At 47.0% G+C, this 15,302-nt stretch overlaps 1 protein-coding gene across 3 annotated transcripts in view; it reads left to right on the plus strand.

Moving 5' to 3' along the window:
- The window catches only part of TNR (tenascin R), a 355,079-nt gene that overhangs the window by 296,187 nt on the left and 43,590 nt on the right, over positions 1 to 15,302 (plus strand). For 2 of the 3 annotated variants that reach the window (XM_045027168.1, XM_045027167.1), the window contains 3 exons: positions 5,605 to 5,868; positions 8,714 to 8,829; positions 13,359 to 13,509. In XM_045027168.1, coding sequence (XP_044883103.1) covers positions 5,605 to 5,868; positions 8,714 to 8,829; positions 13,359 to 13,509 — 531 coding nt within the window. The remainder of the gene's footprint in view (positions 1 to 5,604; positions 5,869 to 8,713; positions 8,830 to 13,358; positions 13,510 to 15,302) is intronic. The other variant, XM_045027169.1, reaches the window with a different exon arrangement.

Here is a 15,302-nt window from a genome sequence, read left to right on the forward strand (position 1 = left end):
TGCAGAGCAATTAGTTTGAGGAGGGAAACAAAAAATACCATCATGCTCTTGTCACAATTCCCTAACTCAGCCAGGGTCTCCACACTGTGCAGGGGACCTGGGCCGCAGCATTCTGTACTGCCTGCTCAGGACCCCTGCTGACACCAGTGGAAGGACCATGACAGCTGTTACAATAGTTCACATGGGGACCCTCTGCCAGTATCACAGGGGAAGATCAATGTGTAACCAACGGCTGTTTCTATGGCAACTGTAGTCCACCCAATAAGGCCAAGGGCAAGTGCTGCTCCTTCTTGGGGCTATTACCATCTGTCTGGAAACCACCCGCCCTCGGCCTCTTGTGCAGGGACATCTGGGTCATCATCTAAAGTGCTTCTCCACTTGTCTCTCCTGACTAGGGCTACTTGCAAACAAGGATAAAAGCTACGTTCGGCATTTCACTCCAAGCGCCCAGATAACAGGCCTGGCGCTGCAGGGGATGAGGGGAGTGGGTGGGAAGGGAAGCGGTCTCCATCCCAACCAAAGAGATGACACATTTGTCATTCATAAGTTTCCCATCTCCCGTCTGGAAGGCAGCATGTGGGCATTGGCTGGGGGCACGTGACACTCGCAGGTTTATATGCATTCACCTCACTGCCGATCTCTCTTTCGCGGCTGCCATCTCCCCAGATCATACAGTTAGGCACCAGGGCTGCCTAGTCCCAGACAACAAGGACGTGCTCACCCCAGTGAGTGCCCACTAGGCCTGCTGCTTTGGGCACCCCTCTGCCAAGATACACACAATTTAACCCTTTCATCTCAGCTAAAATGGTACGTCGGTCACAGAGCAGCGAGGAAAGGGCTGCAGCATTTCTACGTAGGTGAACCTCGCCACTCACAGAGCCCGGTCTCCTCAGCTGGCTCTGCAGCCCCTCTCCCCAGAGGCTCAGCCTTTTCACTCCTCCCCAGGACTCTGAGCTGTGCATGGCCAACACGCAACACTGCTCCTTTTTAGTATAGGCACCACAGCTGCAGCTACTACACAGGTGCTGGCCAGCAACCAACCACTTCTCCAGATTCCCTCTGTCCATCCCATGACCCTCTTTGTTGCTCTTCTTTCTGCCCAGCTTCTGCCCCACTCACCACTCCCCTTCACCTTGTTCTTGCTTCTGCACTGCCTGCTTTCTGGACCTGCATTCCCTACACCTGCCACTATCTGCCCAAATCCCCCTTTCACTTAGCCCCTTAACAGCCGCACTGCTGCTTTTCAAATCAACAAGGAAAATGCTGCATAATGCGATTGGGTTGGGTGGGACTGGGGGAGGTGAAAGAGGGGTGAGAAAGCCATTATTTGAATACTAGTTCACCTCCCAGAGCCCCTCTTCTGCTGCCTTCAGTGGAAATCCTAACAAGGGGTGTTTTGGATGCAGTTTAGGACTATTTTTAGAAGTTTTATGCAGCCCCAAAGAAGGCATGTTTCCTTCTCAGTCACATATGGCCTCTTTATTTTTTTATTTCATTGAAGGCAATTAAAAGCAAAAAATAATTAGTGGGGAAGGAGAGCTAATAACAGATGATATCAAAAAAGCTCAGGTACTTAATGCCTGTTTTGCTAGATACCCAACACAATTAATATTAGCAGCAAGAAGGAAGGACTGCAAGCCAAAATAGGGAAAGAACAGGTTAGAGAATATTTAACGTTAGATGTGTTCAAATTGGCAGAGCCAGATAAAATTCATCCTAGAGTGCATAAGGAACTAGCTAAAGCAATCTCTGAATCGTTAGCAATTATCTCTGAGAACTCCTGGAGGACGGGTGAGATCCCAGAGGACTGGAGAAGGGCAAGGTAGACTCAGTCCTACCTCAGCAATGGCGGCTGGATTTGGTAACCACCTCAGGTCCCTTCCAGCCCTTCATTTCTGTGATTCTATGAAAAGCAACATTTCTTGGTTCTCCGTCACTTGTGAGTGAGTGACATTAAAAGTGGTTGAATTACAAGCAAATGAGCTGTCTCGAAGGCAAACCCAGCACAAGGTCAGGAATTCCTTCATCCTGGTAGGGACTGTCTGTGTCTGTGTTTGTACAGGGCCTATCACAGTGGGTCCTGCTCCATGACGAGGGCTCCAGGTGCTACTGCAACACTACTAATGATAATAATGAGAGATGACCCCAAAGCAAATTCCTGTATGTGAGTACCTCCAAACTTTGAGGACATTCAGCTTTGGAGCAGGATCTATGGCTGGCTGCACCTCTGCAATAGGTCGAAACAAAGCCTGGAGTCCAGACACCCACAAACTTGGGAGAATAGTCACATCCAGATCTGAATTTCAGAGTCCAGGGCCATCACGGTTTGACTGCTCCTCCCTTCGCTAGCGTTACACACCCTGATGTGGCACTCAGACATCAGTCCTCACCCCACCAAGGTGGGTTTTAAGACTTAGCAGAAGCAAGACGATACCCTCAGCTGATTGCCTCAACTTTAATTCCATGTATCGCAATAGCTCAGTGCTTTACAAACACAGAACAAGACGACAGTGCCTGCCCTAAAGAATTCCCAATAAGTATAAAATAAGAGATAACAGATGGATACAGGCAGATAGGGCCAGCTTTAGGGTGATTCAGCCGATTCCCCGGAATCGGGCCTGTGCCTCTAAGAGGGCCCCGCAATGTCCCGAAGGAGCTGCCGCCGAAGTCCCACCACTGTCTTCAGCGGCAGCTCAATCGCTGCCGCAGAGGAAGGTCCCTCCGCCGAAATGCCGCTGAAGGCACCGGCAGCCTATTGAGCTGCTGCCAAAGTCCCGGCACTGTCAGCAGTGGTAGCTCAATGGTTGCCGCTGTCTTCGGCGGCATTTCGGCGGAAGGACCTTCCTCTGCGACAGCGATTGAGCTGCCGCTGAAGACAGCGGCGGGACTTCGGCGGCAGCTCCTTCGAATTGGGCTCCATGGTGCCTAAGCCAGCCCTGCAGACAGATGAGAAGTAAAAGGAAACAATAAGACAATATTAGTCAAAATGATCGGCAGTGGACTCAGAGCACCAGTAGCATAACTCTTTTCAAGTTTTTTGTGGGCCTCAGGTTGAAGGAGTTTTAAGGAGGGATATGAAGGAAGATGATGTATCTTTGTGGATGTTTTCAGGTAGCTCCTCCCAAGCATGACGGGCAGCATGGGAGAAACCACAAATGTGCTTGTTTGAAAATTTAATCAGTGGGTGATTGAGGCTGGGCAGCACTATGGGGCACTGAGTTAGGAATACTCCCTAGTGAAGATATAGTTAAAAAGCATTTATTTGAAAATACATATACTGGAAATTGCATTCATTCTTCTCCCTCATATTCTGTGCTATTAACACTGGCTTGGAATAACTGTTGTTCTCAAAGTGTGAGTCATTCCCAAGTTTGCCCCATGATAATATACCATTTAACACCCTCCCCCTCATTCACACACACACACACACACACACACACACATACACATAAACATACACACACACACACACACACACACACACACACACAGTGTCCCACTGACTTTTGTTTACTGAACAACATTCCCATTGTGCAGGACTAGTATTGATTATTTGCAGGACCGAGGGGGTCCCACCAAGATTGGGTCCCTGTTGCACTACACATTGGACAGCCCCTTCCCTGAAGAGACTGAATTGAGAAGGCAGACAAAGTGTCAGGGCTGGCACGTGGGCAGCCATGCCTAGTGGTTAGCATAGGACAGGGGGCCAGGTCACCCTGCCAGCCGGGGTTCAGAACCAGAAGGTCAGGAGCCAAGATCAGGAACCAAGAGTCAGATACCAGGAATCAGGCCGATTCAGGAAACAAGGAAGTCATGGTCAAGAGACAAGAGCAGATAGCACTGGATGATCAGTCCCAAGCAGAGTGGAACCCAGCTGTACAGATGACTTCCTGTTCCTCCTTCTGTCATAAGTAGAGAGGGCAGGCCAATCAGAAGCTTTCATGTTCCACCAATGGGGGTAGAGCCTTCTGTGACAGGTGTTGGCTCTTTGGGATGTCACCTGATGTGCTGGGATGCCACTGAATCAGCCTATTCTGCCATCCTGGGTCTCCTTTACCTGGCCTTGCTGGGTTAGGCTCACAAGCCTCTTCCAGCCAAGCACACAGGCAGGGCCACACCCCGCTGCACAGAGAGACAGAGATCCGCTTTGGAAAGATTCAGCCTTAGGGGCTCGCCCCAACACTCTGGTGCCCACTCCCTTTAAGGGGGACAAACCCAGAGGTTTTATGAAATTCACCCTCCTCCCTCAATGTGGAGAGAGATGTGCACAACTTCTCTCTCCCCTCTCCCCCCACAGTTAGAAATTACATAAACTGGGTTATATTATAAATAAGAAATAAGTTTATTAACTACAAAAGGTGAATTTGAGATGAACATAAGAGAGAACAGACAGAACAAAGCAGATTACTGACCAAATAAAGCAAAATACACAAGCTAAGCTCAATATACTTAAGAAACAGGTTACCAAATGTAAAGTCTCACCCTAAATGTTATTTTAGGCAGGTTGCAAAGTGTCTGTGGTTCAGCGTTCCACTTATATTCCTTTTCAGACTGGACCCCTCTCTCAGTCTGGACTCTCTCCCTGCCTTGCCTTCAGGTGGCTTTAGCAGTCTTTCTTCTTGGGCAGACAGGTCATGGAGAGGAGGAGCCCCATTTGCCTTCCTCCCCACCTTTAAATAGGATTTACATAAGGTGGGAATCCTTTGTCTCCCAAACTTGACCCCCTGTCCCTCCCAGTAGAAAGTTAAAAGAAGTTCCAGGTCAGGTTTAGTATCAGGTGACAAGACCACCTGACTCTGTAGTATCACAGTGTCCATGAGTCAGTGTATGGAGAAATTATGGAGAGTGTATGGAGTATGGAGAGTCCACAGGAAGGCCAACCCTTTTCACAGTCCAGGTCCACACTGATGGGCCATCCACTCTGTCTGGCTTTATCATTGTTGTACCCGAAGTGTTAGCAGTGGGCATCACCCAAAGTAGCATAGTTGAAATACAGATACATAGTCAATATTCCTAACTCAGATACAGAAATGATACAGGCATACAAATTGGATAATCACATTCAGTAAATTATAACTTTTCCAATGATATCTTACAAGACCTATCTGGCATAAAGTATATCTCAGTTATGTCATATTCATATCATAAGGATATTTTCTTAAATAATATGGAATGAAACGTCACACCTTCTATGTGAGCTGGTCTTCAAGAAGTCCCAGTTCATGCTGATGCCAGGAACCCACTGGGTGGAGGATTGGAGCATGATGACCTCCAGGAACCCTGCAGACCCAGTTTTAAGAGCCACAGGTCATGACAGAAAGGAGTGGAAGGAAAGAGGCACAGAAAGGTGAAGCAGAACTGGAATTAGAATGGGGCCTCCAGGCTCCCAGCCTAATACCGTGTCCACACCACAGATAAATATTGACTAGCCCCCTACAAGGAATGGATGAAAAGCTTCAGGAGAGACCATATCACACCTCATACCAATTCTAAATGTGATCCTAGTCCCTAGACCAAGAAGAACATCATGCCCAAAGTAGCAAGATGGAGGATGGATAAGCCATGCACTCTCTGACACTCCCTGTCTATCACCTCTCCCTTTAGTTGCCCCACCCGAGGATCTGCGAGTGGCTGGGATCAGCGACAGGTCCATTGACCTGGAATGGGATGGGCCAATGGCAGTGACAGAATATGTGATCTCCTACCAGCCAGTGGTGCCGGGGGGCCTTCAGCTCCAGCAACGGGTGCCCGGGGACTGGAGTGCTGTCAACATTAAGGAGCTGGAGCCGAGCCAAACATATAACATCAGCATCTACGCTGTCATCAGCGACATCCTTAGCATCCCCGTCACTACCAAGGTGACTACCCGTAAGTATTGCTTCTCCACCGTATAATTTTATCCCTATTGGCCAGAAGTAATAGAAAGAAGAGTAGTCTCATATATACCCATGGACCCTGATAGACAGCTTTCCCAGTCTAATACAGTTTCTGGTACATGGTTGCCATCATTTAAAATTGCTTGTTTAAGGCTGGTTGAAATTTTTCCATCAAAACTGTTTTTCAACAGAAAAGTGGGTTTTTGACAAAACTAATTTTTTTCACGAAAAAGTGTCCACTTTCCATAGAAAATGTACAATTTTGTCAAAAACTTGAACACTTGAAAACCAAAAAGCTTTCAGGTTTTGACCCAAACCAAAAATATTTCTATTAGGAAATACTGTCACAGCCCCTCCTGCTCCCATTCTCCTCCAGGACTGGATTCCCTAGCCACATTGCATCTCTCATGCTGTTCCATGGCCAGCGACTCCCAGGATGCACACGGGTGGTAGCTCAGTAAGATGGGAGGATTGTGGTGCATCATGGGAGATGTAGTCCAACAGGGAAACTTGGCTCATAGAGGAGAATGGGGACACAACATGCTAGAAATACAACTCCCATTTAGCACCTCCACAGCATTTCCAAATCAAATTTTCCTTTTTAAAACTGAAAGTTTACATCTGAAAATTTTCAGCTTTCCATTTTTTTGCTGAAAAGTTAAAATTTTCCTTGGGGGAGGGGACATTTTCCACCCAGCTCTGCTGCTTGTAAAATAATGCTTTGGTGGCACCAGGACATCTCTGAAATAAAGCTAACCCCATACAGAACTCTTCCTGAATTAAAGCTGACTGTTATTGACATAGTGCTCTTGTGGAATGAATGCCAGTGATGCCTTTGCTAATACAGAACCTGATCCAAAACCCATCAAAGTTAATGGGCATCTTTCCATTGATTTCAGTGGGGTTTGGACCAAGCATATAATGCTGTCGAAAGGAACTAAAATTCTGGTCTAAGATTGCCCTAAATGTAGTTTTCCCCTAAACCTCACAAACATGCAGGGTACAAGGCTATCTCTCACACAAGGCTGCACCTGATGCATGGATGCCTTTTCTTGTTTATTTTCCTTGAAATCTGTTTTATAATAGAGACAGACCTGAGCATCAAAAAATCACATCTACATCCCCAACAGATGGTCTGTGATTTTGGTTCAGTCCATCTCTAGGATTGAATAATGTGTGTGTACACGTGTACAAGTGAATGTCAGGAGTTCAGATTCATTTTGAGTACACTCCTACAATTCATGGAGGACGGGTCCATCAATGACTATTAGTCAAGATGGCCAGGGATGCAGCCCCACACTCTGGATTTCCCTAAACCTCCATCTGCTAGAAGCTGGGACTGGATGACAGGGGATGGATCACTCAATAATTGCCCTGTTCCGTTCATTCCCTCTGAAGCATCTGGCATCGGCCACTGTCAGATGACGGGATACTGGGCTAGATATTGGTCTGACCCACCATGGTCATTATTATGTTCTTAATTCTCAAAAGCTTATCCAAACTTATCCCCTGAAGCACTGCCCCCTCCCAGCCTCCTACATAAGGCCTTTCCTTACACAGCTTTAGCTATTTGAGGTACTTCTATGGCCTTTATTACCATAATAGCTGAGCACCTCACAATCGTCAGTGTGTTTCTCCTCACAGCAGCCCTGTGAATTAGGAAAGGACACATACCATTAGCTCCATTTTCCCATTGTACAGAGGGGAAGCTGAGGCACAGAGAGACTAAGTGACTTGGCCTAGGTCACAGAGGGAATCTATGTCAGAGCAAAAAACAGAACCTAGGTCTCCCAAATTCCAGGCAAGCACCCTACCCACTGGAACATTCTTCCTCTCTATCACAGACATATCAGACACGTGGCCTTGATAATATCCACGGTGCTATTAGAAATGTGTCTGGGTGTGAAGATGGCTCATTAAAAGCATTAAAACTGCCCCTTTTTCACTTTCAGCAGTGCTTTCTCCTCTCATCACTGAGTTTCCATTTGACACAGGGAACAGGGTCTCTTTTGGGGGGTGGGGGGGGTAAAATAATCCCACTTAATTTCTCTCTCTATTAAATTGATTCTGGAAATGATGCTTCCTCTTCATGACTGACTGTCACATGCTGCCATCATGAATGCAGAGGAGAGAGGACATTGCTCACAGTAGAGCTGTCTGGAACATGGAATTTCAATCCAAGGAAAATTTTAAGGAATTGGAAAAAAAATCAGGATGAAAAGGAGAAACCTCAACATTTTTCACAGGGCAGAAATTCCAGAAAAATCCATTCTGGCAGAACCAAAATGGAATTTTTCAGCTGCTCATCTGCCCTCCTGGAGGCCCATGTCAATTTCACTTTCTGACTGCAGGGAGAACCTGAAATGGACAAGAGTCTTCCAGACAGGCTGACAGAGGTGGAGTGCCCCAACTCTCCACCTCCGCCGCTGTCAGATTTCCCATCTCCCTATCACCCTGGCTGTGGCTCCCAGGGGAAAGGGATACTGACAAGATCCTTCCAGCCAGGAAGACAGGGCACCAATCGTTTGGATTTTCCCAATGTAACTAACATTTTTCAACAAAAATGAAAATTTTCCCACAAAAAAGTTTGATTTTGAGGGGGGGAAAGGGCATTTTCCACTGGAAACTCATTCCAACAACTGTCAGTACCTACTTCATGGCGACCCCCGCCCCCTTTGACACTAGCAAGTTTATGCAGCCTGTTCCCTCCTAGATGCGCATAGTCAAAGGAGAACTAAGCTGTCAGGGATGTAGGGTGTCCTGTGCCTAACGCTGTGTCATTAAAGCAGGAACAGAGACACAGCCTAGCTAATGTGCTCCACATTGCTGCATTCCAGATCTCTCCACTCCACAAGGGCTGCAGTTCAAGACTATCACAGAGACCACCGTGGAGGTGCAGTGGGAGCCCTTCTCTTTCTCTTTTGACGGCTGGGAGATCAGCTTCATCCCCAAGGTAACGACAACAGGGACTGCCACGCCTCTGCCCTGCCACTGCTGGCCACCCAAAGTCAGCTCTGTGGTATAGTCACAATAATAGGTCCCTGTTTAAAGGAGCAGTCACACAGAGAACAGGGCACAGTGCAGAGCTGGGTAAACACCATCGGAACAAACCCCTACTCTGCCCCTGCCCACCCACCCAAAATTAAGCACTAAAACACCAGGTCACAATCTGGATCAATTAATTTCAGCTCTGCACAGAACAGTATTTTCCATTGATCCTTGGTTTAAGGGTGTGCATCCCTATAGAGGGAATCCCATTAAAAAGATCCTACATTTACCATATAAACAAATGGGTCCTCTAGCTCTCATTCCCTCTCTTCCTCTATCTGTCCTCTTGCTCTCTTCCCTTCCTCTTTCCTTTCATCTCCTTTCTCACACCTTTCTCTCTTTCTCTTCTCCATTCTATTTTCTTTCTCCATCCCTCTTGCCCTGACTTTGATCAGACTTTTCAGAACAATTCAGCACTCGATTCATCTGTTCTAACTTATCAGTGTGAAAATGAGGCATTTGATCACCATCTCTAAAAACTCATTATAGAAACCTGCTTGGGTGTCTAAAGCTAGGCACCTCAATCCATTTTTAGCCACCCAAATATGTGGCCTGATTTTCAGAAGTATTGAGCACTTAGTAGCTCTCAGACGCCAAGCAGCCTAAATCACAATTACAAGTAATTCTGGCTGCAAAATTGTAACTACAATTATAGAATGGATACAATTTGTGCTTGCAAAAATGAAGGTTGAGGGCTGAGACTGTTGCCCTAAATTTCAAACATTTTATCTGCATAGACAAAACAACAATAAAGTTGTCATTGATGCTATATTTAATATTTATTCTCAGTTATTGTACCACTTGTATGGAACTACAGCTAAAATTGTATCTGGCACCTCTCTACAAGCATATCCTACACATCTTACAATAAAAGAAATGTGGATGAAGAGCTCAATTATATTGCCTTGACTCAGGAAAAACTCCCACTGAAGTAAACAAAGGTTCTGTGAAATAAAGAACTGCAGAACTGGGCCCCTGGAGGTGTGAAAACATACAATCAGAACCAGTACAAAAACAAAATAAAGATGAGCAGAAATTGACAAAAACAACTTTGTTTTCTAACTTTGGTTTTCAGAAGGACTGGATGGATATTTTTGTAATTTTACGTGTACACACACAAAAGCAAAATTATCTTATGAGTCGCAGTTCATGTATTGCATTTATAAGCCCAGAGGAAATTTTCATTCAAAATCAGGATAAACCACTAAAAAATAAGCAATTCTAATGGAAACACTACCAGAACCTTAAGTGAACTAAACTAGCATATCTACAAACACTAGTGAATCAATCATTACAACATAAGGATTGACATGAATGCTAGGATATCCATTTTAAGATGGAGAAACAGAATCTCAGAAGTGCACTTGGCTGTCTCACCCAATTGTTTGTGAAGATCACCATCCCTCCCTAAAGTCACTGCACAGTCCTAATGTTCATGGCTCTGTCCCATGTCCCAAGGAAATAGTCCCTTGTTTGTCTCAGGCATGACAGTGCAGGGTCGCAATGCATCCAGACTTGATGCCACAAGTAGTCCTTGACATCTTAACTTGACATCATGAGGTGGAGCCACAAACGTAATTATGTCACGATCCAGTGCAATCTGTGACATTTTATTTTGGCCTGCACAAGAAAGACAAACCACTGGCCACCATTTTCCTATTAGACCTTAGTCCACATTATACAAACGCAGTTTAATTTTCCCAAGCAGGTACAGTAACTCCTCACTTAACATTGTAGTTATGTTCCTGAAAAATACAACTTTAAGTTAAACGAATCCAATTTTTCCATAAGATTTAATGTAAATGCGGGGGTTTAGGTTCCAAGGAAATTTTGTGGGGGGAGGCAGACAAAAGGCATTATATACGGCACAGTACTGTACGATGGTGGGGAGGTGCCCCTGGCTTACCCCTGGGGCTCAGGGCTGGGAGTGCAGGGTCTGGGAGGGAGTTAGGGTGTTGGAGGGCGCTCGGGGTGGGGTGCAGGGTCTATGAGGGAGTTAGGGTGCAGGAGGGCGCTCAGGGTGGGGGTGCAGGAGGAGGCTCAGGGCTGGGGCAGGGAGGAGGTACAGAGCAATTACCTGGGGCAGCTCCTATTTGGTGCAGGGGGTGTGCAGGTGGCTCTGCTCAGCGCGGCACCACCCCCCTGGCCACGATTCTGGGAGCCGTGATTCTGGGAGCTGCCCGCCCCCACAGGCCAGAGAGAAGTGGCCCTTTGAAGGGGAAAGCGCCGCTTCTCTCCGGCCGCTGGCTGCGCGGCTGCCCCTGCTCCTCCTGAGTCCTCCAGCCCGTGCTCTCAGGGCCGCATTCCAAAAGGGGCTTTAGAGCTGCAGGCCAGGGCCCCATGACCCCCTTAGCCCAGGCCCCTAAAGCCCCTAAAGCCCCTGTGTTCCAGGTGGCCCTGCCTGCCGGGGGTAGCAGGGGGTGATAGCTTCCCCACTTGCTGCCTCCCCCACAGAAAGTCCTAAGCACTGGGAGGGAGGAAGGGAGAGGGAGGAGGTGGAGAAGAGGAACTTGTGCAATGCTCCCTTGTAAAATCAGCCAAACAACGTTATAAGGGAGCATTGCACAACTTTAAACAATTATGTTCCCTAATGGAGCAGCGACGTAACTTCGAAACAACGTTAAGTGGGAGGATGTTAAGTGAGGAGTTACTGTACAGGTACAAGTAACACCTTGGAATGAAACAGGACAGGTACAGTAGAAAAAGTTTGCGAGGCATCTGAATTTTATAAACAGTGGTGCTCTACATGATAGGAGAAATAATAATCACGCTGCGGTGTGTGATTAATAAAGACAGGCAAGTCCCTCCAGTGGCTTTGAAAATCTCAGCCTAAATGCATTATCTGTAAATTTCAAGTGAACTTTTCAGGTCAAATGTATCCCAACTTTAAATTTTGTAAAACTCAATTCTTAAAATCCTAAAACCAACAGAAACATTTCCAAGGTATTTTAAAACATTCCAAATAGCAATATTTCCCTCCAAAACATCACACCATTGCACTGCCATTGAAAGTGCAAAGCGACTAGACACTGACTATAACTAAAATGAAACTGACCAGCTATTTTCATTGTTTAGTGGAAAGAAATGCAAACATTTAAACAAACAGCATCAAGAGTGAAAAGTAAATATAAGCAACAGCAGTAATATCACATTAACATTAAAGCTGTGGTTTATGTGGCTATGAAAGTAGGATACCATTTCTGTCTGCGCACTGTACCTCATATTTCTAAGGACTCTGTGTGAGACAGCAACTCTTTTGTTCTCACAATCCCTGCAGACTGCTATAGAGATAGATCCCCTGTGCTCTTGTAAGGAGACTTTAATTCTGGTCTTTCTTGTTGCTGTTGCTCCATAATATAAAATAAAAGTGATTTCAGATGGCATATATATGGTGGCTCTGTGTGAAAGGAAAAAACACAATGAGACTTGCAGCAATAGTGGGAACAGCTCTGCAAAACAACAGAGCTAAGAGAAAACGATAAAGCCACAGAGAGGTTAAAAAAAAGAGAAGAATATTAGAAAAGGTAAAACGGCAATTTAGGGGTAAAGTGGAAGATTTCTAGTTTCATGAGAAAAAGGAAGCCTGTGAATGGAAATCTATGTGCAAAGATTTGCTTAGTATATTATTAGTGAAGACAATGACAAGAAAAGTTTCATTTGGCTAACACTGGCAGGAAAGGTGACATTTACAGTTGCTTAAAGACTTATGTTTTCCAGAGGAAATACATGGAGTATAAAGACTTAATAGAGATACTTCAAAAGCATTGTGCCAAAAACAAAGGCCTTGCAGTTTCATAGCTCTATATAAACCACAAGAGACTCCTGGCAGCCGAGAAGTGCCAGCAAAGAGAGAGGACTGAATCCTGGACCCTTTTCACTGCCTGTTCTCACGTGGAGTCGCTCTACCAGCTTGAACATGCGCACACATGCACACTAGATAAAAACGGGAATTGAGAAAAATGCTGTCTGCCCACCAGCCATCTGGAAGCAACAACTGAGGGGTGAGCGGCATGAGCTGCATCTGATTCTGTGAGCCACTGCTGGCTGCGCGGGGGCATTGGGACGCTTGGCAAAAGAGTCCGCCCATCCTGAGGCATGTAATATCTTTTGGACAGACTGTACAGCCCTTATGCACATTTATGAGCACTTCCCCAGACCTTCAGGCCCATTGAAAACAATGGGAATAATTGAATGAGTAAGATGTCACTACTGTGAATAAGGGTCACTTATGAAACAGACATGCAGGGAGTATGTAAGTTTTCCCCAGGTGGGTACATTATCCCCAGTGATTGTTGATCCTCTATATTTGGGGCCATGTTGACTGGCATCTAACCCCATTATCTTCTCCAACTACTACATCCTTTTAATACGTTACCAGTTTCAGACTCCCCCCTCCCCAACTTTTTGTGCGGATTTCTTTTTTAATCTCCCTAGAACAACGAAGGTGGAGTCATCGCACAGCTTCCTAGCAGTGTCACCACTTTTAACCAGACAGGACTGAAGCCTGGGGAAGAATACATCGTCAATGTGGTAGCCCTCAAGGAGCAAGCCAGGAGCCCCCCAACCTCCGACAGCATCTCCACCTGTGAGTGACTCCATCCTTTAGCCCTCGGGCATGCTCTTTCCAGACCCAGAACAGGGCATGGTCCCAGTCTTGTGTAGCTATCCTTTCACCTCCAAATCAGCAGGTCAGATCTAATCCAGTTTGGCACAGGCTGAAGGCTGGTATCACCTGAGAGTTGGGATCATTCGAGCCAAGTGAAATGAGGTGCTGGTCTCAATACAGATCCCAGCGGATGTGCGTTCATATCACAGAAAACACCAACACAATTGGCATTAATTGGCAGTTTCATCAGAGGAACCAAGGAATGAATAGGCCCTGGAGACTGAACTCCCCTCTCACCATCAGGGGCGGCTCTAGGAATTTCGCCGCCCCAAGCACGGCGGCACGCCGCGGGGGGCGCTCTGGTGGTCGCCGGTCCCGCGGCTCCGGTGGACCTTCTGCAGACATGCCTGCAGAGGGTCCGCTGGTCCCGTGGTTCCGGTGGAGCATCTGCAGGCACGTCTGCGGGAGGTCCACCGGAGCCGTGGGACCAGCGGACCCTCCGCAGACACGCCTGCGGGAGGTCCACCGGAGCCGCCTGCCGCCCTCCCGGCGACAGGCAGAGCGCCCCCAGCAGCATGCCGCCCCAAGCACGCACTTGGCGCGCTGGGATCTGGAGCCGGCCCTGCTCACCATTAGAGGTGGTCCCACCAGAGCATGGCAGGGGCACATTGATGGGTGGGTGTGGGGTAGTTTACATTTCTGCTGCCAATGTTGTACTAGTTCCCTGGGTAACAAGAAGAATTCAGTCCCCAGGGTTTTGTTCATACATCTTTCACCAACAATACAGTCAAACTATGGGCCAAATCCCCAGCTGGTGTAAATCAGTGTAGCTCCATTGGCTTAAAACTGAAACGTTTTTAACCTCTGAAAAGATGCAGGTTTGGGTTTGCTTGGAGGGTCAGGTGAGGATTCTGATCATTTTATCCAAATACACCCTCCTTATCAAGGGTAACTTGCAACACTGGATTTACTCTCTGCTAGATAAACTCAGAGGGCAAATTCACCCATGGAGTAACACCATTGACTTACAACAGGGATTACTTCGGTCTACATCATTTCTACAAGGAAAGTAATAATTAATGACAGCTCTGGACTGGAACATCAGAGTCAAATCCTCCCACTTTGAACTTGGGGGAAAGTCAGACACAAATGCAAATTCTGTGGCACAGGCCCAGTTATGCTAATAACACCTGACTGAGCTGTACAATTTCAGTCTCAAAGACACACTAAAGATGGATGAACTTCTAAACTGAATGATGATTTGGGTTAAACAAATGCCCAGAAATCTGGGGGCTTAAGTGAACGATCCAATTCCATGTGGGCTGAAACTGGGTGCAGAAGCACTGCAAGAACAGCCCCTCTCCCAGTATTTTGACACTTCTTTTGTACCTAAACCCCTTTACGGAAGACTCAGTGAGCTTGACAACAGCAAAGGGAAAATTAATTCCCCTCACTGTTGCATAGAACTCACATGCTTCCTTTCCTTCTCCTTTCTCCCCCAGACTCCCCAGTGCATCCTGGGAACTGTAGTTCCTGGGCTCAAAGCTCCAGGACCCATGTAGGAACAAACTTACAGACTGGGATAACTATCTGACCCTAGCTAGCAGGGGCGGCTCTACGAATTTCGCCGCCCCAAGCATGGCGGCACGCTGCGGGGGGCGCTCTGGCGGTCGCCGGTCTCGCAGCTCCGGTGGACCTCCTGCAGACGTGCCTGCGGAGGGTCCGCTGGTCCCGCGGCTCCGGTGGAGCATCCGCAGGCATGCCTGCAAGAG

This window comes from Mauremys mutica, chromosome 8, assembly GCF_020497125.1.
Source record: "Mauremys mutica isolate MM-2020 ecotype Southern chromosome 8, ASM2049712v1, whole genome shotgun sequence".
NCBI lineage: Eukaryota > Metazoa > Chordata > Testudines > Geoemydidae > Mauremys > Mauremys mutica.